General features: G+C 38.7%; 3 protein-coding genes across 10 annotated transcripts in view; 1 reads left to right on the forward strand and 2 right to left on the reverse strand.

Annotated features, from left to right (window-relative positions):
• The window catches only part of AK7 (adenylate kinase 7), a 29,543-nt gene extending 23,634 nt beyond the window's left edge, over positions 1–5,909 (reverse strand). For 2 of the 5 annotated variants that reach the window (XM_057398994.1, XM_057398992.1), the window contains exons 1-5: positions 5,583–5,791; positions 5,107–5,286; positions 3,890–3,998; positions 2,829–2,923; positions 1,782–1,892 (exon numbers count right to left, since the gene is read on the reverse strand). In XM_057398994.1, coding sequence (XP_057254977.1) covers positions 1,782–1,892; positions 2,829–2,923; positions 3,890–3,998; positions 5,107–5,286; positions 5,583–5,588 — 501 coding nt within the window. In that variant the 5' untranslated portion in view covers positions 5,589–5,791. Of the gene's footprint in view, positions 1–1,781; positions 1,893–2,828; positions 2,924–3,889; positions 3,999–5,106; positions 5,287–5,582; positions 5,792–5,831 lie in introns of those variants that run through there. The other 3 variants (XM_057398993.1, XM_057398991.1, XM_057398990.1) reach the window with 2 other exon arrangements.
• Positions 5,910–8,274: 2,365 nt separating this feature from the next.
• On the reverse strand, positions 8,275–11,514 carry GSKIP (GSK3B interacting protein). Of its 3 annotated transcripts, none has more exons than XM_057399003.1 (3): positions 11,375–11,514; positions 9,290–9,548; positions 8,275–8,683 (listed from the first exon to the last, which is right to left on the reverse strand). In XM_057399003.1, exons 2-3 carry the CDS (start codon positions 9,545–9,547, stop codon positions 8,522–8,524), a joined length of 420 nt encoding a protein of 139 aa, XP_057254986.1. In that variant the 5' UTR covers position 9,548; positions 11,375–11,514; the 3' UTR covers positions 8,275–8,521. The 3 variants fall into 3 exon arrangements, with proteins under 3 accessions (XP_057254986.1, XP_057254984.1, XP_057254985.1); XM_057399001.1 differs by having other exon boundaries at positions 11,360–11,502; XM_057399002.1 differs by lacking the exon at positions 11,375–11,514 and adding an exon at positions 10,518–10,580.
• The window catches only part of ATG2B (autophagy related 2B), a 46,850-nt gene continuing 32,844 nt past the window's right edge, over positions 11,269–25,274 (forward strand). For both annotated transcript variants that reach the window (XM_057398998.1, XM_057398999.1), the window contains exons 1-7: positions 11,269–11,473; positions 15,044–15,206; positions 17,115–17,267; positions 20,127–20,229; positions 21,574–21,736; positions 22,238–22,417; positions 25,045–25,141. In XM_057398998.1, the coding sequence (XP_057254981.1) occupies positions 11,312–11,473; positions 15,044–15,206; positions 17,115–17,267; positions 20,127–20,229; positions 21,574–21,736; positions 22,238–22,417; positions 25,045–25,141 (1,021 nt within the window). In that variant the 5' untranslated portion in view covers positions 11,269–11,311. The remainder of the gene's footprint in view (positions 11,474–15,043; positions 15,207–17,114; positions 17,268–20,126; positions 20,230–21,573; positions 21,737–22,237; positions 22,418–25,044; positions 25,142–25,274) is intronic.

Consider the following 25,274-nt stretch of genomic DNA (forward strand, 5'->3'; position numbering starts at 1 on the left):
TCTGAGGAGGGACCTCCCTCCATACTTCCTTGCCCCTTAAGTTTACTCCTTCTATCTGATGGTAGGAGGGAAGGGGATCTATCACTTGTTCAACCACTTCTCTCTGCCCTTGCCTTAGGGTGTGGCTCCACCAATCAATTTCACTTTCACACTCTCTGAAACCTCTCAACCTTTCCATGTCCTCCCTCAGTTCAACCACCTGCTTTAGCAGGTCATCTACTTGCTGACACCGCATACAAGCGGTGTCACTGGCTCTCTCTGATACAACTGCCAGTCACAGGAAGCTAATGTTGATCTACTAGGAAGAATACATGCTTTAGAGCCCTCCTCTTCCAAAATGCTGACAGAAACCAAACAGAGGCAATGATACCCATTGATGCTGTCCCTAGAGTTCTGGAGAAAAAGGGCTCTTTTGAAAGGCTGACAAGAGGTATGTAGTAAAAATATTCAAATTGTTGTATATTGTTCCAGTGTCTTCTCAATAGACATTCCAGCCTGGCAAACATTTAGAAGCTAATTACTTTAATAACTTTGTTACTAGTGACTCAGTGCTTTGGACTTATCATAAAAACTGAGTCAGTGGTTCATCTGGGTGTTACTGGTGGCAGAAGTTGTTGAGAGGTTTGGTGGAGGCTGTTTATAATCTTCATGTTTTTAATACTACAAGTATGAAGGTTATTAGGCTTAAAACTTCAAGTTAGCACAGTAAAACTATTTACCAAATTTTACTGACATTCTGTACGACATTCTGTACTATTAAATCCATGTTAGAATAAAATACAATTTCTAGTGCTATTTTCTCAGCAGGGCATAAGATGAGAAGTGCGTAATCAAACCCGACCAAAGGGGTTTTTGCCCTTCTATAAGTAGCCTGCTAAATTTCTACAATGGATACTAAATTGTATTTATTTTGGGAGATTGCTACCCCACAAAGAGAATGACCAAATGGCACCTTCATCATACAAAGCATTTCATTGTCTTCCAGTTTTCTTTCATAACCTCCACAATACTCCATTGCTAATAGCAACAGCGTCACTTTTCCCGAGTTGTGAACCACAGTCTGAGATATGTATTTAATAATAGCTCTTAAATACAAAGAGAGGCATGGTCTGTTCTCTGGCAGGATGAAGAGTCTAATCTGGTTGAAACAAATGAAGCTAAAGGAAGTGATTTTAGAACACATAAGAAGTAATAACACGTATTCTAGATACTCCAAATCAGCTCTATAGCCATGAATTTAAAGTGAATTATAGGGTGGAATAAAAGTCAATAAGCCTTCTGATCCAAGAGCACAAACTATCCAAGAACATGCTAGGTGTGGCCAGAACATCTTCCAAGTATTCAGATGAAACATAATATTAACATAACTTGCTCATATTTAAGATGCTGCTTTCCTTTAAAACTACACTAATATCCCTTCCCTCTACATTCTTTCATCCTCAAGTCTTTCCCCAAATAGGCCTCAGCTTTCTCTCTGGTACAACCAATGAGACAATATGTTTTTTAAATGAAATTAGCATGATTTACTTATTACCTAAAGAATAAAGACAGAATTTGGGATTTGTATTATGCAGACACTTATGTTTCAAATGACATTATAGTATTCTCTGCACTTGGTATTTTATTAATAATTGATGTTACCGATATTGATGATATCCATATCCATATAAAAGAATAAAACACTCTTAAATATTCAAATTGTTGATAATTTCCTTTACTAAGCTAATGCTCACTGTAAGAAGACCAATCAATCAATTTTTATAAAAACAATTTTTACATACAGTTTTCCCAAGTTTGAGAATGAGTTTTTCAGCATTTATATGATCTGTAAAGTTCGGATGAGCTTTTCTCCTGCGATAATCTTCATCAGTAAAAGCAATCGCAGGATCTTCCTGCAAAGGAAAAAATGTAGCTGCTACACATGTTGTAGGACAATATTTAAAGGGCTAAATGATTAAAATAAGTTCTTCAAAATAGTTTTAAAATCTGTTTTAACTTGGGTTTAATTTAAATTATTAAAATTTCTGATATTTGAGGTTCAACATTTTGAAAGCTTCAATAGTTCAATTTTCACAGTAAGATTTTAAACTACTTTTTATATTTTAAGAAATGTGAATTTTAATTATATATACAGCATTACAGAAGCTTGAAAAACTATTTCTGTAACAGTGAATTTGAGAACTGCAACAGCATACTACAAAGCATACCCCATGGCTCCTGATGATACTTACCATATATAAAGATGTATCTATTTATCTCTCCATACACTAATTTAAATACGTATTTCATCAAATATGTAGTAAATATGGGATTTTTTCATGACTGAAAGACACAGCATGTTGTGGTTAACATAGCTTTAATGTCTTGTCTGAGCAGTTCCTAATGCCTGCCTATATCATCGTAGCCTTCTTAGAGTCATAGAATAGTGAGGGTTAGAAAGGACCTTAAGATCATCTAGTTCCAACCCCCCTGCCATGGGCAGGGACACCTCACACTAAACTATGTTGCCCAAGGCTCTGTCCAACCTGGCCTTGAACACTGCCAGGGATGGAGCATTCACAGCTTCCCTGGACAACTCATTCCAGTGCCTTACCAGCGACAAAATAAATTTACCAATTTAAATTGTCCAACAGAATAAATTTAACAATTTCAGCAGTAAGTTCAGGGCAAAAGGATCATGAGAAAAAACACACTTGCTGACACTAGCTTCATTTGCTATTGTTGAAGTACATAATAAAATATTTTGTTTAATGTAATTTAATGAATATTTTCTATTCAATGGAAATATTCAGTTAAAAATAAATAATTCACGTTTTCATATTACTCACGGGGTCAGGGGGTTTGCTTTTTGCCCAGCTCATTATTGTTGAAATGAGGATGAATAACTTCTGTGTTGCAAAATGCTCTATTTCCATATGTAGGGCTGTTAAATGAAAGAAAAGTTTTTAATTTATTTTGAACTGTATTTCTCGAACTGTATTTTTGCTTTTACATAAAGGTCCTGTATAGACATTTATACCATAATGTTCAATGGGTTATGTATTTTTAAGCAAATACTCTTTATTTGGGTTGGTATAAAATAATCAGTAAATAAAAAAATTGAAAAATAATGGTAATAAAGAATCAAATTACTGTAAATAAACATAACCTACAAAGAGCTATATATTGGGTGTGGGGTTATGGGAAGAAATGAACTATTAATGTTTATTGACTACTAAGGTACTGAAAGAAAATAAAAGTGTGGGTTTTGTCATGACTGAAATATAAAAACTACAGAATTAAACTTCCTTATTTTAATTTAAAGCAAAATAATTAAATGTGAGTTATGTAACTTACGATGATATCCAAGTCTTTATGCTACAAACAGGAAAGCATCATTTAGCTTAACTATCATATAAAGAACAATACTGTGCTGTTGCCATAGAAAGATTCTAGATAATCATTAGAAATTGGATCTAACAATCAGGAGAAAGACTCAGAAAGACCATTAGCAGTACTTTTTATTGGACTTCTAAGTAAAAATATTTTTTAAATAATTACATAAAATATTGAAACATTATTTGAATATTACAGGAGCAAATATTCTACCCATCTCCCAGTGTAAATAGATAAGATGATGGTTGATAGTTATTTAGGGAAATAACTGCCTACACAGATACGTTATTTGCTGGAGCATTCCATGACAGCTTTTCTACCTTATGAATGCTAGTGTGAATTCCATGGCTCCTTGCTAACTAACAGAACAATTCCTGTGGCATTTCTTCATCAAGGAACCCAGTTTCATATTACAGTAAACTCTAAATCTCAAAGAATTTCATTATACATTTATGGTAAATTTTGATGGCTGTATAGCAACAAGCTTTCTGTTATAGTTGATAGCTATACTAACCAGAAGCAGCCCATATCGCTTCCTCTATTTGGTTTGCATCCTCAGTGATATTATACAAAACAATCTCACACTCAAGCAAGTGACTTAAGAACTCTTCTCGAGAAGACACCTGGAGAAAAAGATTGTTATTATCTGTCATTAAGTAAAAGAAAAAAAGGAGAAAAAAAAATCCAAAATTTCCTTCTTTCTGTTCAGGTTTAATTTACTGGTAGAATGTATTTTTCTAAAAGTAGGATGTTAGAATAATTCATAACACGTGTATCAAATTTTACAAATAAAGTGATGAAATGTAAATCAAATGCTGAAACTTCTAATTTACAGTACACATTAATATAGTTCAAGATGATGTACAATTTTTACTGATATTTCAGGATTCATATTTTCAGTGCAATTGTGAGTATCAAAAAAATAATCTTTCTAGTCATTCTAAACAAAGTGGCAGAATGGAGAAGACAAAAAAAAAAGAAGTCCATTTACTTGCAAAATTGCATCCTGTTGTTTTTGTTGTATTCCTTGCATCACTTGGGCAAGTCCAACAAACACTTTGGGCAAGAGTAATGATTAAGATTAAATTCCACCAGCCATAAATTAATGATTGAACAGCTCAGCTGTATAGAGGTTTACACTAATATTTTTTAAATCTTTGAAGAGATTCTGGATGTTCAATTTGAGACAGAGGCAACTTTAGTTTCAGAAAACTAAATCAAGCAATAAGCAATTACATTCTTAAAAGCAAGTCTCTTACAGTTAACTAAACTCTGGACATATCTTCATAAAAAGATCCAAGTATTCAGAACAATTAGCTGCTAGTGAAAGCTGATTTCAGTGAAGAATTAAGAAGGGGGACACTAACTTTGATTCCAGCACCACTACCTTTAAAATGGTGATAAAAGACACAGAAGAGACAAGAGACACTTGAGGTGTGTGTTCTGAAGGAAAAAAGAAAGCAGATCTGCAGATCATGAAGATAGATGATGTCCTGTCCATAACTATATTTTCTAAAAAGTCTACTTTGAGTCTGAGTTCCCTCCTTCTACAATTTGCTGTATCAGACCTATCAGAGAAGACAACAGCATGGAGGAAGCAGAAGAAACAAAATACATGTGTACAGCTGCCAGCAGCAACAAAATACCAGTTTATTAATGCAGGCCATTTTACATGACCTATTTCATGTCAATATTTCTATTGTCTAAAGCAATCTGAAGTAAAACACTTACCGAATACCTTTCCTCTGCAAAACTTGGTTTAGTACTCTCTGGTTTAGAAAGGGTACCCACTATTCGGTAGACTCCCTCCTTTGGCCTATTAGAAACTTCAGCAGCCGAATTATCTTCCTCTTCCTCCTCCTCCTCTTCTATGCTTTCAAGTGATGCCCCAACAACACATGTGGATAAATACTGCAATTATACAAGACACACACTTGTATGCAAATATATATTGAACCCTACACAGCTTCTCATGATCTTGGGAAGGTCCCAACTACCTCTGATCCTGTTGTAAGTAACACACCTTTCCACTGAACAGGAAAACATTAGGGACTCCTCAACCCCATATGTAATGACTTACATCCTACACCTCAAAGTCAAAGGAGTCCCTGGGTGTCTCTTCACAGCCTGACTCTTCTCAGGCTGGTGTTATCTCAGAGATCTGTTCTCTCTCCACAGCGATCAGCTGTTGCCTGAGGTCTCCCGACCTGCATTATCCACACCTCCTGCCCCTAACTTTCATTTTTCTCCTCCTTTTAATCCCTTCTTGCCCCCAGTTCATTTCCTTAGCAGCTATTTTAGGTGATCCCAGCCACCTTGGAGGCCAACCACAGATTCCTGCTGCGCTACCAGCCGAGGGACAGGCGGGAGCTCCCCGTGAAGGGCTGGGGCAGGCAGGAGGGCGGTGGCGTCTCAGGCAGCGACCGCTGTGGGAGAAACCGCCCCTCCGCGGTCACCTCGCCGATGCTGCGGCCGCAGTAAGAGTCGAGATGGTTGAGGAAGACCCGCCGGCCCTGCGCCGACTCCTCCGACATCGCCACAAACTGTGCCGGCGACGCGGACCGTTGCTGCGCGACCAGCGGCGGCTGCGCAGTGTGAGCAGTGGCGGTACCGGGCACTGCGGCCTGCCCTGCGGCCGGCGAGGGGCGCTGCCGCCTGCCCTGCGGGCAGGGGCCGGAGCCAGCGCGGGTCAGGAACTAGGGGCATTGGCGCGCTCCCTTTTTTTTCCTAAATTTGTCCTGCAAACAGCGATAGCGGTAGTCAATAAATTAGAGACTTTTTTCCCCAGTTTCTCGACGCCGAACAGAACAAAATGTACCTTTCAGGTAGGAGGCAGGCTGTGAGGCTTTGTTGGTAATTCATAGATTAACAGCTACATTAGACCAATCAGGACTCATTCAGGGGTTCGGATAATGAAAACAACCGAGAGCCAAAAAGAGACCTATTTAAATTCTCCATTGCCAGGGCTGCAAAGAAGCTCCTTCCATACAGGCAACAACCGGGATAGGGAGCATTTTCTTCACGCTCAGTACCCCAGACACAGAGAAGTGTCATAACTTTCCCATTCTTGAGTTAACACTGCAGGACATTATACTAAACAAATTTCTTTCTGGTAACACCTACAAAACACCTGTTTCTAAAGAATTTCTTAGCTTATGTTTATAATAAGCACACAAAATAACAAAGTATTTTAAAGATGTCAAGGCAGCAAAGTATCCTAGCAATGTAACATTTAATTTGGCATTTTTCCACTTGCATTTCTAACACTTCCTTTCCAAGTCCCTCTTTACAATCACCTGCCTTGTTTTCCCATGACTAAGTTTCAGCAGACACAAGTTTACAGTCAAAGGTTTTCAAATGGTTGTTAAATATTTGTTTGTTTTGTTTTTGTTTTTTTTTTTTATGGGCATGATGACTTTGTTCTCTATCCCCCTTTTCAATGGCTCCCCCCAAGAAAACTACAACACACCAGTTTACTTATTTAATGCTTTAGTTACTGAAATTCATCAAGTAAATTAGTTGCACGGAAAAATATTCAAATATAAATTTGAGTACATTCTCCTCACAGAGGACTAACCACATACCACATACCTGTGTGCAAAAGAGAGCCTATGAACAATTTTTACAGCATGGAAGCATACCCTAGGGCAGAGGATTAATATCAGAAGTTTCAACCTAAAATGATAACAAGCTCTGGAAAGCAGAAGCACTAACTACAGTTATCTTGTCAGTCACAGCTGTACATCACTACCCCAAAGCTACTACAAAACCACTACAAGGCTTCTCCAATTAACACAAATAACCCTTAGCAGGTAGAAGACAATATAGCTCTACTGAAGTCACTGGAATCTGTGACTTCATGAAAACTGATGTATCTCTAAGTGTGGCCCCAAAAAGCTACTGCACCTACCTGTTACAAAAGCATGGTGGGATTATTTAAATAAATATGCACAAATACTGAATAATACAAGAATACAAAAAGTATGATAATCACAGAATGTTAGTTCAACAGTATTTCTAACCAACTGTAATTTTAAAAAGTCTACCATTCAGTACATACTTGAAAAGTTACAGCAGAACAATAGATTCATAAAGAGATTTGTACCAGTTTGCAAGTAGAAAATACAAGTTATCTCTTCCAGTTTGTATTAGTCTTAGCAAATTTCATACCGCCTTTGGTTTCAAACCAATACAATGCAATTAAAATTACAGTGCTTACATAGTATTCATTAGGAGAGGACGCTGTACAATTGAAGGATAAAATGTGAAAAACAGGAGTACCAAAGTACTGTATTATAGAAAGTAAAGGCTGAAGCAAAAATACTCTTCGATATATCCTGTACATCATGTAAACACACATTCAGAGTAGTAAACAGGCTAAAATGTCTTTCAAGCCTCCCAGTTACAATATAACATACATATATATAGCATATATAACACCATATTTAGGAAAGGTAGCCCATTACATCCAAACTCTGTGCTTAACTCTTGCAATTCAGACAATACATTCATATATTAGCAGTACATCTCATTTATTATTTGGAAATTGCTGGTTGCTATAGACGAGGACTGATCAGATAAAACTGAAGCTTGCTTTTAACTCAAATACTGTCACTATATAAGCAATGTTTGACTGTTGAAGAACCATCTTTCTTGTTAACAAATGTGCAGCAAATTAAGCTGAAATTCTGTTCTTTGCAGAACAGTAGTTTTCCCAATTATTTTTCATTATTTGGGTAGAGCAAGTAGTTAGCTTCTATTTTAAAGAGCAGATATGAAAAACTATCAGTAAGCACAAACACAAAAATTAATACTTGTATATTAAACATTCACTCTCTTTTTTTAAAGTTTGGATAGTAACTCTGAAAAGAGACCAAATTTTTTGAAGGTTGTAAGAAGCAACCTGCTCACATACAACAAAAAAGTAAAATTAAGAAATGCTTGTTATTTATCAAAGGGGCTTTTAATAGCACTGTGATATATGCAAATCCATTGTAGCAAAATGTTACAGAGTATTACTAGCATGAATGGGATATTAATGTAAAAAATGAAGCTTAACATGCTTGTGATTACGTTTGTAAGAAAGATCTCGGAGCCTCATATTAACAGTTCTTTCTAGATGAAAACTTCCTTGCATGTGGGTAAATCACAACTGACTGTCTTTCTTCAAAGCTTCTAGTCTTTGTAGTAATGCATTCCCAAACACCTCTCGATATGCAGGGCTGAGAGAGTCCAGTAAGGAGTAGACAGTTTCATGGTATGGAGTTTGCAATCTGTCATCAGCCTGATCAAAATCATAAGCTACTACCTGCAACAAAGAAATAACTGGTTAAATTTCTGTGGTTAGGATTTCCTTGCCATGGGAAATAGGTATCACAACATTTAATTTTGCTAGTCAGGGTAGTACAGTAACGTAAAAACAAAAGATACTGGATTCAGATCGCAATCTGAGCTTTCTACAATGTGGCTGAGTGGCAACACAGTATTTAGATAGTTTCAGATATCTTTTGTCCAAAACTCAGAATATTAGTAACATTTATCATTATGACCTTTGAAGAGAAGTTGTTCATCTACATGATGGCATAAAAAATACAAATGATGCAAAAAGAGTTGTATACATGCTGTATTACCAACTTAACTGGGTATCCGAGAAACCCCAAAACTGACATGCGCCTGTAACAAATTGCTGCTTCAATTTTTGTGTCTCAAATAAATGCCTGGGTTTTCACGAGTTTCCCTCTTGCTTTGTTGTAAGTAACTAATTAAAGTTCTACTTGCTAGGAGAAAACATGTAGAACAGGCTGTAACAAAAGTACAAGAGGAATATGTATGCTGATGTATTTTTCTAAGCATCTTTTGAACACAATCATTGTTCAAAACAGAGGCTTAAGAAATTTTAAACAAATTAGCTTACCCTGAGTCCTGCTTCGGTGAGCTCCAGGCAGTATCTGTTCCTTTCCCTGGTTTCCACATTGATATATGCCACATCCTCAGCACAAGGAAGGGTTTTCGAGACAAACATGTTGCTGACAGCGAACAGAACATCATTCACAACAGCTTCAGCTTCTAGTCTCATATCTTTCACATCTGTTCCTTCAAATTCTCTATAATCAGGATCCTCTTCAAACTCTGTGTTATTAGGCAACTCCACAGGACTGCAATTGGTCTCCATTCTGCATATGGAAACATTTATTTTAGATTTATTATACCACTATACTCAATATATATTAACACTGTAAAACAAAGAGACATATCTTAAACAGACATATTTAACACTGTCCAAAAAAGGAAAATACAGACACAGTGACTTCTGGAACTCATGACAGTCCAGAGAACTCAAACCCAAGATGAACAAGCTGAGAACAAGTGCTAAAGAAAGTTACATTAGCATGTAGAAGCAGTATCAGTATTGCTGAAGTTGCTTCTTATGCAACTAACTCACATGGTGTTGTATAAGACTGTTATGATTCAGCAGTAATTAATTCTGCATTTTGCTGATCCAGAACGCAGTAGCCTGGAAAAACTAAAATCAATTGCTGTAAAAAATAAAAACCTATTGGTGAATTTTAGAAAAACTTAGAACAAAGTCTGTTCTCAGAGAGTATAGACACGTAAACACCAGCTTTCTGCTCAGAGTCACAATTCTCCTATTCAGCTTTTATGCACAACTGTCAGTACATTTCCCCTTTGTGAGGGACTGTTGTTACTAAGAAGGGACAGACTCTTCGGGTGTGACCACCGCGAATCCAGCATTAGGCTTCTCAGGTACCAGTGTGGCCAGAAGGCCTCAGCCAACCTACCCGCAAGGAAGCCTGCCCCAGCACCGGGGAAAGCTCCTTGGGAAGCGGCCCTGAGTGCTCTGGTAGCTGCTGCCAGGATAGAAAAGGAGCTGGCTATAACCGATCTGCAACACGCAAGACGTTCGATGCATGAGATTTATCATTCCCTAACAAATACCACCTTGGATCTACACATATATTCCGAAGACTGAAGGCAACAGGGGAGCTGGCCACCGATCTCCGCAGTTTCTCATTAGCAGCGAATCACTCTGATTCACTGACAGCAGAACAGCCATAGATCACGCCTGCACCGCTGCCCCGAGGAGCGCGGCCAGGAGCGCCGCGTCCCGGGAGCATACCTACCAGCGCCGGCGGCAGGCAGTCGAGGCACTGCCGTCCGACGTCAGAAGGCTCTGCTCCGCCCTGAGATGCGCTGCCCGCGGAGAGCAGCCCGCCCCGCCGCTTTCCTCAGGGCTGCTCACCAGAGAGGCGGCCCCAGCCGCCACCGGTCAACAGAGCGATCCCGGCGACACCCACCAGCGGAGGCCCCTCCAATGCAACACCCATCACTCCCCACCGCCTGCGATCACTTCCTCCCCCGCCTCCTCCTCTCGGTAACGCCATTTCCGTGAGGACGTCACGGTGCCGGTGACGGCGTTTGGTGGGAGGCGGGGGGTACGCGGAGAGGAAGGAGGCAAACAGCCTAGCGCGGTTCAGGTCGGCCGTCTTCGCCGGCGGTGCAGAGCTGACGCGGTTGGGGCGTGATTCTGCTCGTTCACTAGCCCCCTTCCCGCTTAGCGCTGCGTCTCGTTGCGCAGAGCGTGGCCGCGGCGGCCCTCTCCGCATTCCCGGGCTGCCGAGAAGATGGCGGCGACGGTGTCCGAGTGAGGATGGAGCTACCTGTCGGCGCCTCTTCTCCCTGAGGGGAGGCAGTGCCGCCCCGCCGGTGGTGTGAGGGGCGGCGGGGGGGGGGGGGCGGGCGTCGCCTGGCAGCAGGAAGCTCCTGGGGTGACTCGCGCTGGGGGGGGGGGGGGGGGGGGGGGGGGCGGAGGCTGGGCCTGGCGGCTCCTGCTCACCTCTGTCTGTCCGCCCGCCGGAGGGGTCAGCTCCGGCCCCGGCCCTCTGCCTGCCCCCGCGGCCCCCGGCGCTCAGCCGCCATGCCGTGGCCTTTCTCGGAGTCCATCAAGAAGAGGGCCTGCAGGTACCTGCTGCAGAGGTACCTGGGCCACTTCTTGCAGGAAAAGCTCAGCCTAGAGCAGCTCAGTCTGGATCTCTACCAAGGCACCGGCTCCTTGACGCAGGTCCCTCTGGATAAGTGGGTAAGAGATGCTGTCGCCTCACCCCCTCGGTTCCTCCTGCATCTGAGGGACCAGCTGATTCCCTGCCCCCCGCTACCACCCTCTTTATTTTCAGTACCCAGCCTCCTTTATGTAAAAAGTTAGAGCCATAATTAGCATTTCATCCATAATTCTTCTCTGTTATCCTAGCTTTTTAAAAAAGGGGAAAAAAAAATCTAGGCATTTACTGCAGACATGTTTTTCAAGTCACACTTTTTGTTATTTTTAAGTATAAGAAAGGAAACAAAAAAAGAAAAGGCAGTAGCTGCTGATATTTGGGGGAGAAAGAGCTACTGTAGCGCAAACTACCAGAAATTGCTGCTGTAGTTACTGAGGAGTATGTTTACTGACTACATACGATGATGATAACATGAAGTAATCTTGTGCTGTCTGTGCTTTATCTTCATCTTGGAGGTATCTCGGTTCTTATTGACAGTGTTATACTGAGCTTAGTCCACCTAGATATCTTAAAAATTGTACCTAGTCTTGCAATGGTGAAAATACTTGACAAATGTAAAGCTGTTTTTAGCTGGAGTTTGATTAGCAGATGGGCTGTCGTGCTTTGAACCAGCTGAAACTTTTTTTCAGTCCTCGTGTGTGTTTTTATATCTGTGTATGTGTGTGCGTCTGTGCACACACAGTTCTGCATACTTTCAGCCTACTGTAGTAATCCAAAGGTCAGTGTCCGTGTTTGTAATATTTCATGAAGTTCCTTGGGTTAATTACCGATGTTACCGAATTCTACCTGCCGGTCAAGTGACTGTCATGAGGAGCCCTGAGCGGTGCTGTGAGTCAGTCATTGACTTCGAGGGTAGCACAGATGATGAGCTGGGTACACAGGCTTATTGCTTTAGAGAGTACTTTCAAAACACATTTTTACTATACTATGTTCTGGTATTAGGCCATGCTGCTACATTTTTAACATACTTGGGAGAATGTGATGTTTTCAAATAATGCTTTTCCAGTTCATGATGCAAAAATATGTGTGAAAGTGGCAGGAGACATAGGTCTGCAGAAATACTCAATATTACTGCTAGTTTAGTGTGGTGTTTTTTTCGTTGTTTGCTTGTTTGTTTTCGTCTTTTCTTTGCTGGCTGTGTGCAACTTGTTTTCCGAGGCAGGCAGTAAGGCTGTCTTGCTTGAATTGAATTATTATGCCCTCTAGTGGGTATCGCCCCACTCTTCATAGTCAAAGTGACATCGTTTAAAATGTGAAAACTTTGAAACAGTACCAGTTATGGACCAGTACCAAATGAACAGTTAATTATGTGATTAAACAGTGATAGTGATTAAATGTGTATACAATAATGTTCAGGTTATCTTCCCCATTCGTAGATCATAATTTTTCGCTTGTAAACAATGACATGTTTGAGGTTCTCTGCATGTGACTTTCTCATGAATGACAGATTGCAAAAACAAATGTCATGGAAGTACTACAGCTCTTTCACCCTCCCCTCACCACCCCCACTAGTCACTGTAAGCTTGTTCTCTATGAATCACCAGGATGACTGTATTTTTACACATTTTCTTGTATATTTTTGTCAGTACTAATGTTCATCTTAACATTGTAGGTATTTTAGCCAACATTGTATGTGTTTATAGATCCTAGAGATATGTAGGAATACCTGGGATTATTACTGTAACCTCTTTGCTTCTTGGGACCTGGGCTGTCTAGAAAAATCAAAATGTAACCCATGATTGTGGCTGAAATTTAATACACATTGAATAGTTCTTTTGTTACTAGCATTGTCTTGATTTCCACCTGGAGACTTTCAGTCAGTAGTGTGGGAACAAGTCCTGTCAGGAGTATTGTGTTCAGTTTTAAAATTTCATTTGGAATGCTCTAATTGCTGCTTTCAAGGAACAACTGGCTTGTTTATAAAGTAATTTAGCTATAAGAATACTTGATTTTTGCTTTTAGATAGTAAATGTCTATTAAAAAATGAGTGGATTAAAATACATTCATTTTTATTGCCATATATGTTAGTAGCAAAAAGACATGAATCAGATTTATTTAAAATATGGTAACTGGCTTATTTCTTGCTGTAGGAACCTTTACAAATTATTTTGTAAAGGTTCAAGTAATTTAAATGAATGTCTGATATTTTCAGATGCAGGTTTCATGCGAAATATATGTGTTTTTTTTTTGCCTTATGCTATTACTGCACCTTTAATTCTTATATTTAGCTCAAAACCAAGTTTAATGAAACTGAATCTCGATTATTGATTCTTATATTTCCCAGCAGAACTGCTTCTGGTTTGGTTTCTTTAAAGTTGGTGTCTTTTTCTGCTGCTTGAGTGGACTTTGGAACGGAAACTAGAAAAACTGAACATGGAAGCAAACAAAATTCTAACAGCAAAGTTATTAAGAGCATAAGCAGAGCAACAAGTTAGCATGATGAGAAAGTTGCACCTGGAGACATAGGAATGAAAAATGTTTTCTGAAAACCTTTTTTTGGCAATTTTTATTTGTAAACTATTCTATATAATTAGAACAACATTTTAAATATAATTAAAATGGACAACTCCCCCCCCAAATTTACAATGTCAATTATATGCATTTTCTTAGGTAAAATCTGTGGCCCTGTTCAACGCAGGAAGGTTGTATTAGAAAGTTCCATTGAACAAATTTAGTGTGTAGTTTAGGTTGTTTCTTCTTATCTTAAAGCAGCCTAGGTAGTACTTGTTCAATAATTTCAGTTTTAACTGCATTTTTGAATTGGGGCTCAAACAGGTTTCAGGGGTTTGCTTTTTTTTTTTTTTTCCCCCCAACATAAATGTGAAGAATATGTTTCCTCTGTATGGATGTTATGAAATCTATGTAATGTGAGTCTTTTCTGAGGATAGTGGAAAACTTCTCTAATAAATTTCACTTAGTCTGTATGACACTGAGGGCAACTTGCTTGTAGTTTTATTTCTAATGTCACTATTAAGGATTGGATGAGCCGAACAGTCTGTGTAGAATATTTGTCTGTTCACTGAGCTTTGATTTTTAAATTAGTGCTCAACATTGAACACAATAAACTGTGATTTAGAAATGGAAAGTATGTTATACAGAAAGATGTGAATAAATGGTTGTGTTCCAGTGCCAGAGAGAAATGTACCATGAATATTATATTGAAATTACATGCTAGCAAGTTACTCTTGCCACAGAAACCAGATGCTTTTTAGGTTTTTGCTGTCAGTCTGTTCAGCTTTCCTCAAGTACTGCCAGAGGAGCAACAGATTAACTATGTCAGTACCATAGTATTTGTAACAGTAAGCTAGCAGGGTTCTTTTTTTTTTGGTGTGGTTTTTTTTTTTTTTTTTTTTGTATGGTACAAAAATACATCTTATACAGAGAGCAACCACAGAGAAATCTGTATTATGCTGAAAGCCAAGTCATTAATGCAAAATAAATGACAATGGAATCAAAATACTTGAAAATGGCTAATTTATTGTCTTTCTGACTACCATTTGTTTTCGTAGCCTCAATATATTTTACTTGTTGCATGCAAAGCTATGGATGTGTATATTATTATTGTTATTATTATTATTATCATCTTATTCTAGTGTCTTAATGAGATCCTGGAGTCTGCAGATGCACCTCTGGAAGTCACAGATGGATTTATCCAATCAATTTCTTTATCTGTTCCATGGGGGTCATTGCTACAGGATAACTGTGCATTAGAAGTAAAAGGATTAGAGATGGTCTTCAGGCCAAGACCAAGGCTTGGTAGGCTTATTTTTTAATTTTCAAAAAGGAGATTCTTTACATTTTTTTTAGAGGCAAAATGCTACACTTGCTTTAGTCAGTTCTTAGCGTTATTTAAAATGCCACTTAATTTGCACAAATTAATGATAGAGAATATGTTAAAAAAAGAAACTTTTAGGTGTTGTCAGTCAGTTGCTTGTCAAGTGTTTATCAAATGGTTGCTGTTCTGTTAAATAAAATGTTTATAATGTTCTTACTGTTGTATCTCTTCTCCCAAACTGTTCAGACATACTGAAATGAAAATAATACTGTGTGGCAGTTTTTGTTAGCTAGGATTTTTGGGAATTGTATGCCAATTGCTGTTAGTCAACATCAATAGCTGTCTGTTTGATGGCAGTAACATAGCACAATAGTGAAAGAGGATGGAGGGGGGTAACAGTGAGATTCTTTCTTTGGCAACTTTAGGGTAAAAGATGCATCATCTTCTATATTTGGAGAACAACTAATACTATTTGTCTATCACAGTCTGAAATAACGACTTTTAAGTACTCTAAATACTGTCTTTGATTATAGTGCTTAGAGGATTGGCTGAACTCTTCTAGGTTGTCTGCATCAGTATGAGTTTAACTGATCCAGTTTAGATTGTCCTGGTGATAAATTTTCATTGACTATCAAGCCTCCATAAATCGTTAAGATGTGTTGTTACAACACGTGTGGGACATTTAGTACAATTTTAGTGTGTAGAAAATTTTTATTGAATGTCTGAAGGATTTTGTTTTCCTGTAGTATAGAGAAGATGGAAGAAAACACCTCTTAAATGGATCATAAAAAGAGGAAAAAATGCATAAACTCTATTTTCCATCTTTTGCAAGTTACCTTAAATAACTTGCTTATATTTACTCTGCATTTCATTCTTGTTTGTTTAACTGGAATTACATTTTGAGCTATCTTACTCTTTGATGTAAAGAAATGATGAAAGAATGTTATATTAGGAGGAAGCTTTACTTACTCACACCCATTTAGTCCTCTTTGATGTGCAAGGTTTTATAATACAGTAAGCAAAACCTACAGTGCTGAGTTTATCACACTTCTATAGCCACATGGATGTTTCCAGACCTGGATGCTAAACTGGAATGTTTTGCCTGTTAACATGTTAGTATATGTGCTAGTTTTATGTTTATTTGCCTATACTAGAGTGTTGCAGTTGAATTCAATTAACCTTTCTAATCCAGTATTATACAGTATTTGCTCACAATGGGTTTGGCGTTAGCTGGTAGGAATGCACTGTCAATTTAGTTAATCTGACTGCTAAAACACTTTCAGCTTATTATGTGATGCGCTGTCACATTTTGTTGTGATCTACTTATCATGTCTGGTCTGTGTTAGACATTTAAAAAGTGTTTTAGTATGCTAAGATAATAACTTAAACCTTGTTTAGTCTTTTCCATCTAGGGTATGTTTCAACTGGAATAAGAAACTTTAAAAGAATTCTTGGGGGGGGGGGGGGGGGGGGGGGCGGTGTTGTTGTTGGTGTAAATTCTTTGATTTCTTTTTGCCAATTATGCCTATAAAATCATGCCAACATAATAAAAGTACTTCAGAAGCTATTCACTTAAACCAGTGCAAAAGATTGGTTACACTAAGTCCTTGGTTTATCTTGTTTATATTGAGTCTTCAAATATGAGAGTCTAAGAAATAAAATCTAAATATATTAAAGTAATTTTATAGTAGTACAGTGTATAAAGAGAAATTGTAGCTAAATTTAAAGTTTGATTTCTTACTAAGCTGTTGAAATTCTTTTCTGGATATGCCAAATGTTTTTGGTTGTTTTCTTGTTTGTTTTTTGTTGTTGTGTTTTTTTTTTTTCTTCTTCCTTACTGTTTCTAAATGTTTGCAGTCAGATTTTTTAAGATTTCTTTTACTCTGCAGCATCTGGGTCTGAGCCTATGTATTGGTCAAGTTTTATGACCAGTAGTATGCAGCTTGCAAAAGAATGTCTTAGCCAGAAGTTGACAGATGAACAAGGAGAAGGGTCCCAGCCTTTTGAAGGACTTGAGAAATTTGCAGAAACTATTGAAACAGGTATGAAATAATTGAGATCTGAATGAACATTTGAGATTAAATGAATTTGTTTTGTCTCTGTTTTACAGAATGGCATCTCATTTGCCATAACTTCTCTCATGGATTTTTACTTGTTAGCATTACTTGTAAATTTAAACAGGAAGGCAGGACAATTGATTGTGCTTTTGAAGTGGGGGAGAAAAGTCCATTTACTTACTAAAATATGTGTATAATTCCATCAGTGGGCAGAATGAATCCTATTTCAGATCCAGGAGTTGTTTACACCTAGAACAATCTAGAACAAATCTAGCTAGAACAAATCTAGCTAAATCTGTGCTCGAGTGATGAGGTCCCATTAGTTTTGGAGGTGCCAATTAGTTCATTACACACACTTTGATTCTTAGTAGTGATGCTGTTGAGGGGGAAACAAAGAATGGGTTTTCACTTATTTTTACACAAAGCTGACCTGTTATGACATATGTATCTCAATAATCACACCATGCTGATCATCTAGTTCCAACCCACCTGCCATGGGCAGAGGGATGTCTTGCCCTAGACTGTGTCACCCAGGACTCTGTCCAGCCTGGCCTTGAACACTGCCAGGGATGGAGCATTCACCACTTGTTTGGACAGCCTGTTCTAGTGCCTCACCACCCTCACAGTAAAGAGCTTCTTCCTTATATTTAATCTAAACTTCCACTGTTTAAGTTTAAACCCATTACCCCTTATCCTATTGCTGCAGTCCCTGATGTCTTCTGGCACCCTTATAGGCCCCCTCTAGATACTGGAAGGCTGCAATGAGGTCACCATGCAGCCTTCTCTTCTCCAGGCTGAACAGCCCCAACTTTCTCAGCCTGTCTTTATTCAGGAGGTGCTTGAGCCCCCTTATTATCCTTGTGTCCCTCCTCTGGACTTGCTCCAAGAGCTCCATGTCCTTCTTATGTTGAGGACACCAGAACGCCGCATAGTACTCCATGTGAGGTATCACGAGAGCAGAGTAGAGGGGCAGGATCACCTCATTTGACCTGCTGGTCAAATTCCTTTTGGTGCAGCCCAGGTTACGGTTGGCTTTCTGGGCTGCAGGTGCACATTGCTGGCTCATCTTCATTTTCTCATCAACCAACACCCCCAAGTCCTTCTCTACAGGGCTGCTCTGAATCTCTTCTCTACCCAGCCTGTAGCTGTGACTGGGATTGCCCTGACCCGGGTGTAGGACCTCGCACTTAGCTTGGTTAAACTTAATAAGGTTGGCATCTGCCCACTTCACAAGTGTGTCAAGGTTCCTCTGGATGGCATTCCTTCCCTAAAGCATATCAACTGAACCATGCAGCTTGGTGTCATTGGCAAACTTGCTGAGGGTGCACTCAATCCCACTGTCCATGTCAGCGACAAAGATGTTGAACAGGATCGGTCCCAGCACCAACCCCTGAGGGACACCACTCATTACCGGTCTTCACTTGGACACTGAGCCATTGATTGCACCTCTTTGCATGCCTCCATTCAGCCAGTTCCTTATCCATTCGGTAGTCTGTCCATTGAATTTGTGTTAATACAGTTTAGAGACAAGGATGTCATGTGGGACTGTGTAAAACATTTTGCACAAGTCCAGATAGATGATGTCAGCTGCTTTGCCCTTATCTGTCAGTGCTGTAGCCCCATCATAGAAGGCCACCAAATTGACCAGGCATAGTTTGCCTTTAGTGAAGCCATGTTGGCTATCACCAAGCACCTTGTTGTTTTTCATGTGCCCTGGCATGGTTTCCAGGAGAATCTGCTCCAAGATTTTGCCAGGCACAGAGGTGAGACTGACTGGTCTGTAGTTCCCTGGGTTTTCCATTTTCCCCTTCTTGAAATGGGGGTTATGTTTCCCTTTTTTCAGGTGTTGGGAAGTTCACCTGACTGCCATGATTTTTCACATACGATGGCCAGTGGCTTAGCAGCTTTATTCGCCAGCTCCTTCAGGACCCGCAGATGGATTTCATTAGGTCATATGGACTTGCGTGTATTCAGGTTCCTAAGATGATCTTGAACCCAGTCCTCTCCTACAGTGGGCATGAGGTCTTCATTCTGACAGTCCCTGCATTTGTCTTCCAAGACCTGAATGGTGTGATCAGAGCACTTGCTGGTGGAGATTGAGGCAAAGAAGTAATTTAGAACCTCAGCCTTTTCCAAATCCAGGATAGCCAGATTTCCCATTTCCTTCTGGAGAGAACCCACATTATCCCTGCTTTCTTTTGTCTGCAACTTGCCTATAGAAGCCCTTCTTGTTCTTTGACATCCCTGGCTGGCCTTGTTTCTGACTGCGCCGTTATCTTTCCTGACCTGATCTCTAGCTTCCTGGACTTCCTGTATTCCAGCCCACCTGTCCTTGCTTCCACCTTCTCTAACCTAATCTTTTCTTCTGAGTTTTCTCGACAGCTCCTTATCCATCCATGGAGACCTCCTGGTGTTACGACCGCATTTTGCAGTTGAGAACGTGGTGCTGAAATGTCTGAGCTAAGGGAAGTGTTTGAAACCAGATATAGGAATAGAACTATTCAGCCAGCGTAGCATGGTGCTATAAGCAATGTGTAGGAGTTCAGATGAAATGGCCAATGAAGCAGGAACTTTTTTTGAGGATTGCCCACACTGAGCCATAAAAAAACTTGGCTTCTGTTGTGACTTGTTCAAATATCCATGCATTAAAGGTCCGTTGCAAGGTATGGGTGTACATATTGGACATTTAGTAGGCGTTTACATTATTTGATGTCTTGTTCCATTATTAAATTCTCTTCACACTGAAATAAATACTGAAAAATTAAAGAAAATGGAATACAGTTTTAAATTTGGTCATAAAAGTTGTTGTTGCTTGCATGATCTCTTTTTGTTTTTCCATTAAAGTTCTAAGAAGAGTGAAAGTTACCTTTTTAGATACTGTTCTGCGAATAGAACATGTGCCGGAAAACTCTAAAAGTGGAGCTGCACTTGAAATCAGAATCGAAAGGTAAACATTTTTTCTAATGTGTATCTTTTTTTTTTTCCTAAGGCACTTTTTGCTATTTCTTGTGCAATATATTTTACCCATGCACACACATTCTTAGTCCTTAGACACTAGCTCTTACCTCTTTTTATAATGCCAGTGAGCATTTTCTCCATTCAGCTTCCACTTAACATGTGTAAGCTAAAGGTATTTAACCATCAAATTACCAGAGTTCTGTTTTTTCCAAAGATAACTTAATAACTACTTCCAAAATTAATACAATTTCTCAGATGTTCAACCGCCAATGGATATTGTTGGCAGATCAGGCAATCCCTTTGATACACAAAAGGAACTGACCCTTTTGAGCAAGACACTAAATATTTTCAGAGACAATGATAGTCCTGAAAAAATAAAAAACCTGGAAGATTTTAGGTCCTCTGTGATCTTTGAGAAGAGCCCACATGTATTCTGTACTTACTTTGAATTTGAATACTGTACACATTCTTAAAGTTGGTGTTTTTTTGAGCTATGGGATAGTGTAGTCATACTTACTTTCAAAGTGTTGAAATCATTGCTAAATTAAATTGATTCTTACTGAAAAATGCAATTTAAATATATTTGTGTTTTAAAAATTTATAAACTTCAGGTTGTTACGTTCAGGAGAGATGTTAGTAAAATCGTAATTATTTTTCTTATGGAAGTCCAGTGCCAGAACAAAGTTCCTCTTCTGTTCTTTAAAAACTAGATTGAAGGAAACTGCTAAATAGCATGTTGTTTGATGTTTGTTACTATTTTTTATAGAAAGGTAGGTGTATTTTCCTACCGTAAATTTTATTATGTGGAGACTTGCATCTTTTTAGGAGTTTACTGTTTAGTCTGTATTTCAGTATTACAGTGTAAGAAATTTAATTTCACTGAAATTTTACAGGACTGGCACCTACTCTCTCAATTTCCATTTTTTATTTTGACAATATAACTTTCAAGTCCTTCTTTTATACCACAGAAAAATTTTAGACGGCAGATTTTTAGAAAAAAAAACATTTTTGGAGTGAGACTTGTGTGTGTCAGAATGGAAATGTGTGTATAGATGTGTTTGGTAGACTCCTTCACTTTGTGGTCAGATTAGATGTAAGTGCTGGGATATGTTCACACCGGAAGCATGTCGCAATTGTCCTGTAGTGCCCTGTAGAAAAGGTAAGATTTCCACCCATTCCAACAGAGCGGTGGTTCTCCTTTCAGGACAGTTATTGGCCTTGTAGATAGTCCGGAGAGAGAGAGAGCATGTACAAACTTGGAGGCTAAATGGCATGGTAAATGTAACAATTTACATGCACCTACCATCTTTATTTCTTTTCTTTTATTTCCTAGAACTACGTACCGCGATGAAACTGCGGATGAGTGCTCTGGAATTAATGTGCATCAGCCCACAGCTTTTGCTCATAAGTTACTGCAGCTCTCAGGCGTCTCTTTCTTCTGGGATGAGTTTCCTGCATCAGCAAAGTCCTCCCCAGTGTGTTCAGCCACACAGCTGGTAAAATTAAATACATTATATAAGAATGTACATTAATAAAGGATATACTTTATATATTTTTTATATATATAAAAGGTATAACATATATTTATATATTTATTCTGAAGGATAAAGAAATTCAGCTTCTTGAATCTGTGTTCAATAAATTTTGTAGTTGCTTCCTGTTTGATTTTGAGGGAAAAGGAAATGGAGACTTTAAAACTGAGTAAATTTTACCATGTGTTGTACTGGAATCTGGTTGCAACTTGAATGTGTAGAAGTCCTACAGTTCACTGTTCTGTGGGAACTTGCTCCACTTTTTTGCAAAGGTCTGTTTTACCTTTTACATTACTTGTTTCATTCACAGTGATGTATGCATGCTTTTAATGTCATTATGAAATCTATATTTGTGAAAAATGATCATTTGTGTTAAGATTATTTAAAATGCTTGTTGGTTTTGTTTATTTGTTCTTTTTTAAGAAATGGGATACATTCTTATTCCTTTCTCTGCAATGTTTTAAGGCAACTGAACCAAAGCTTTCACCTAGCTGGAATCCAAAAATCATTTATGAGCCACATCCACAATTAACAAGAAACTTGCCAGAAGTTACTCCTTCTGATCCTGTCCAGATCAGTAAGCTGATTGGTAGAATGGAGTTGAGTCTGACATTAAAGCAAAATGAAGTACTTCCTGGAGCTAAGGTTAGTCATGCTTTCCTGGTCTTTGACTAAATTAATAGTTACGTAGGAATTTTTATTTTTTTATTTTTTTTCCCTACTGCATACAATGGTAGGATTCTCAAGGGGAAAGAATCCCCTTATTTTTGTTGTAGATTCTCTACGTTTGAAACCAGTAAATATGTCTAATAAGACATCTTTATAGTGTCCAGACAAGTCAGGAGCACACTGAAATCTGGTAAAGTAGAATTCCTTTATGTTAGACTGAATTTATATATTGGAGTAACTCTTTAGAAGGTTGTTTTGTATTCATGATGCTCTGCTACTGTTCATTATAGTAGAAAAGTTTATTATGTCCAGCAATTTCTAGTCAATCTTTAACTTTTCTTGTTTATTCAGTTGAGTCCTCTGTAAAGTGAAATAACAGATTTTATGTGTTGTGAAATAGAAAAATGCTGTCTATTTCAAAAGTATGACTGGTTAATGCAGTTAACACCTTTAAATTAACTGATGTCCAGATGTTTCTAAAGATCAGATTATTTTTTTTTCAACTTTAATATCATTATATGTATTTTTTAAGTAGCCAAAAGAAACTATACAGGGCAAAACCAAGACTAATTTTTGTTCTATAGGAGATGTCAGTATAACAGAATGCAGAGCAGTGGTCTCTGCAAGCTGAGTACAGGCAAAACACTGTTGTCATACTAAATAACAGCAACATCTGAACTAGTGAATGGATGTAATGTTACGTAAAGTTAAAGAAGGACCTCTTTTTTTTTTGATTTAGTGGGTAGAATTCATGCAGACTGGAAAGAGCAGAGATAAATTGCTTAGTCTAGGTTAAACTTTTAGTCTAAAAACTGTACTAGGTTGAAGAAATTTATTAGAGTAGGCATTACAAGCATGTAAACAAAATATAAGCTCATGTCAAGTGTGACATACTTCAGTAATTTAATTTTTTTTAATTTAATTTTTTTCCAACTCTTAGGATGGAAAAAATAGTAGGAAACAGTATACAGAACTTGATCATTTATTTTTCCCCACTTATGTAAATATTCCCTTCCAGTCTTTATGAGCAAAAGTATATTTTCATGTAAATTCAGTCCACTGAATGCCTTCGCTCCTCCCTTCCATGACTGTGGTGGGTTGACCTTGGCTGGCTGCCGTATACCCATCCAGCTGCTCTCACTCACACTTCTCGACAGGGGGAGAGAATGTGCTGAAAAGCTCAGAGATTGAGATAAAGATAATAATTTAGCGGTTACTGTCATGGGTACAGCAGCCTCAACTCAGGGAACATAGATTGAATTTATTGCGAATTAGAATAAAGTTGGATGATGAGAAACAAACTAAATCACCTTCCACTCACCAGTTTTAATTCCCAGGCACAGCTTCATTTCAGTGTTCCAAACTTCTATACTTCCTCACCAGCTTGAGCAGTGCAGGGAGGATGGAGAATTGAAGCATTGCAGCCAGTTTATATCAGTTCCTCTCTGCTGCTCCTTCCTCTTTGTGCTTTTCCTGTACTCTCATGTGGGTCCCTCTCATTGTGGTCCTTCACAAACTGGGGGTCCTTTCCACAGGTTAAAGTCCAGCAGGATAAATCTGCTGCTGCATGGGGTGCCCATGAATTATAGTTCCTGACAGGAGAACCTGCTTCTGTGAGGCTTTCTTTCCACGGACTGCAGCACCTGCCAGGAGCCTGCTCCTGTGCAGGCTCTCCACAGGCTAAAAGTTCCTTCAGGGCACATCTGCTTTGGCACCTGGAGCCCTTCTCCCCCTACTTCTTTCCTGACCTTGATGTTTGCGGGATTGTTTCTCTTACTGGTTTTAGCTCACTGCCCATGCAGCATTTTGCCTTCTTAAATACATTTTCACAGAGGCACCACCAGCTTTGCTGATGGGCTCAGCTGTGTCCTGTGGTGGGTCCATTACAGGGCTGGTTGGAGCCAGCTCTGCCTAGCACAGGGCAGACCCTGGTGCCTTAGTGCAGAGGCTGCATTTGCGCCATAGCCTGCTGCCAACACCTTTACACCTGCACCCAATACAGTGAATAATAAACACAAAGGGACCACTGTCTGGAAGTACAGGATTCTGGATTTGAGTCCTTAAAGGTAATTTTAACTTGAGTTGCTCTCAAAAGATAAGTGGCTGCCATCTCAAACCAATTAACTTCTATAAACATCCTACTCTTTATGAAGAAAGTATATTAATTTATTCATCCATATAAAAAATATGAGTCCAGTAGAGAATGTTTACAGTTTAAGGTCTACTTCAAAGGTGCTGACTTCAGTATTTTATAATTAATGCATAATGCTAAGTTTATATTGTTGATTACTTCTAGAATTACTAACCAACTAGCAGATTAATGGTATTCTTGAATTTTCCTGTTAGGTGATTGTGTATTTATTTTAAGCTAATAAACTATCAGTGACACACCTGCGTTTGTCCTACCAAGCTACAGATTGGAAGCAATACACATTTAAGTTTCCAGCTGTTGCGTAGAAGATGGAAAATTCTGCTGGAATGGCTGTGTATCCTTGACAGCATCTAAATCTGCTATCAGAATAGTTGATTAAAAAGTTTTAAACAAAAATTCTTGAAGTGTTCTTGAAAGTGTTTGGTTGTTCTGTTTTTCTTTTCTTTTTTAGTTGGATGTAGATGGACAGATAGACTCTGTACATCTGTTTCTGTCGCCAAGGCAGGTACATCTTTTGTTGGACATGGTGGCAGCAATTGCTGGACCAGGTAAGTGAACATTCTGTAAATGTTACATATGTATTACAGTAGGCGAAAAATAAACTTTGCAAGATAAACAGGTTTCCTCAGGTCAAAAAATATTTGTGTTGGTAGATGATTATTAATTTCTATTTGAAACTAG

This window comes from Pezoporus wallicus, unplaced genomic scaffold, assembly GCF_028554395.1.
Source record: "Pezoporus wallicus isolate ANWC-B61680 ecotype Strahan unplaced genomic scaffold, APGP_CSIRO_Pwel_v1 contig_8218, whole genome shotgun sequence".
NCBI lineage: Eukaryota > Metazoa > Chordata > Aves > Psittaciformes > Psittacidae > Pezoporus > Pezoporus wallicus.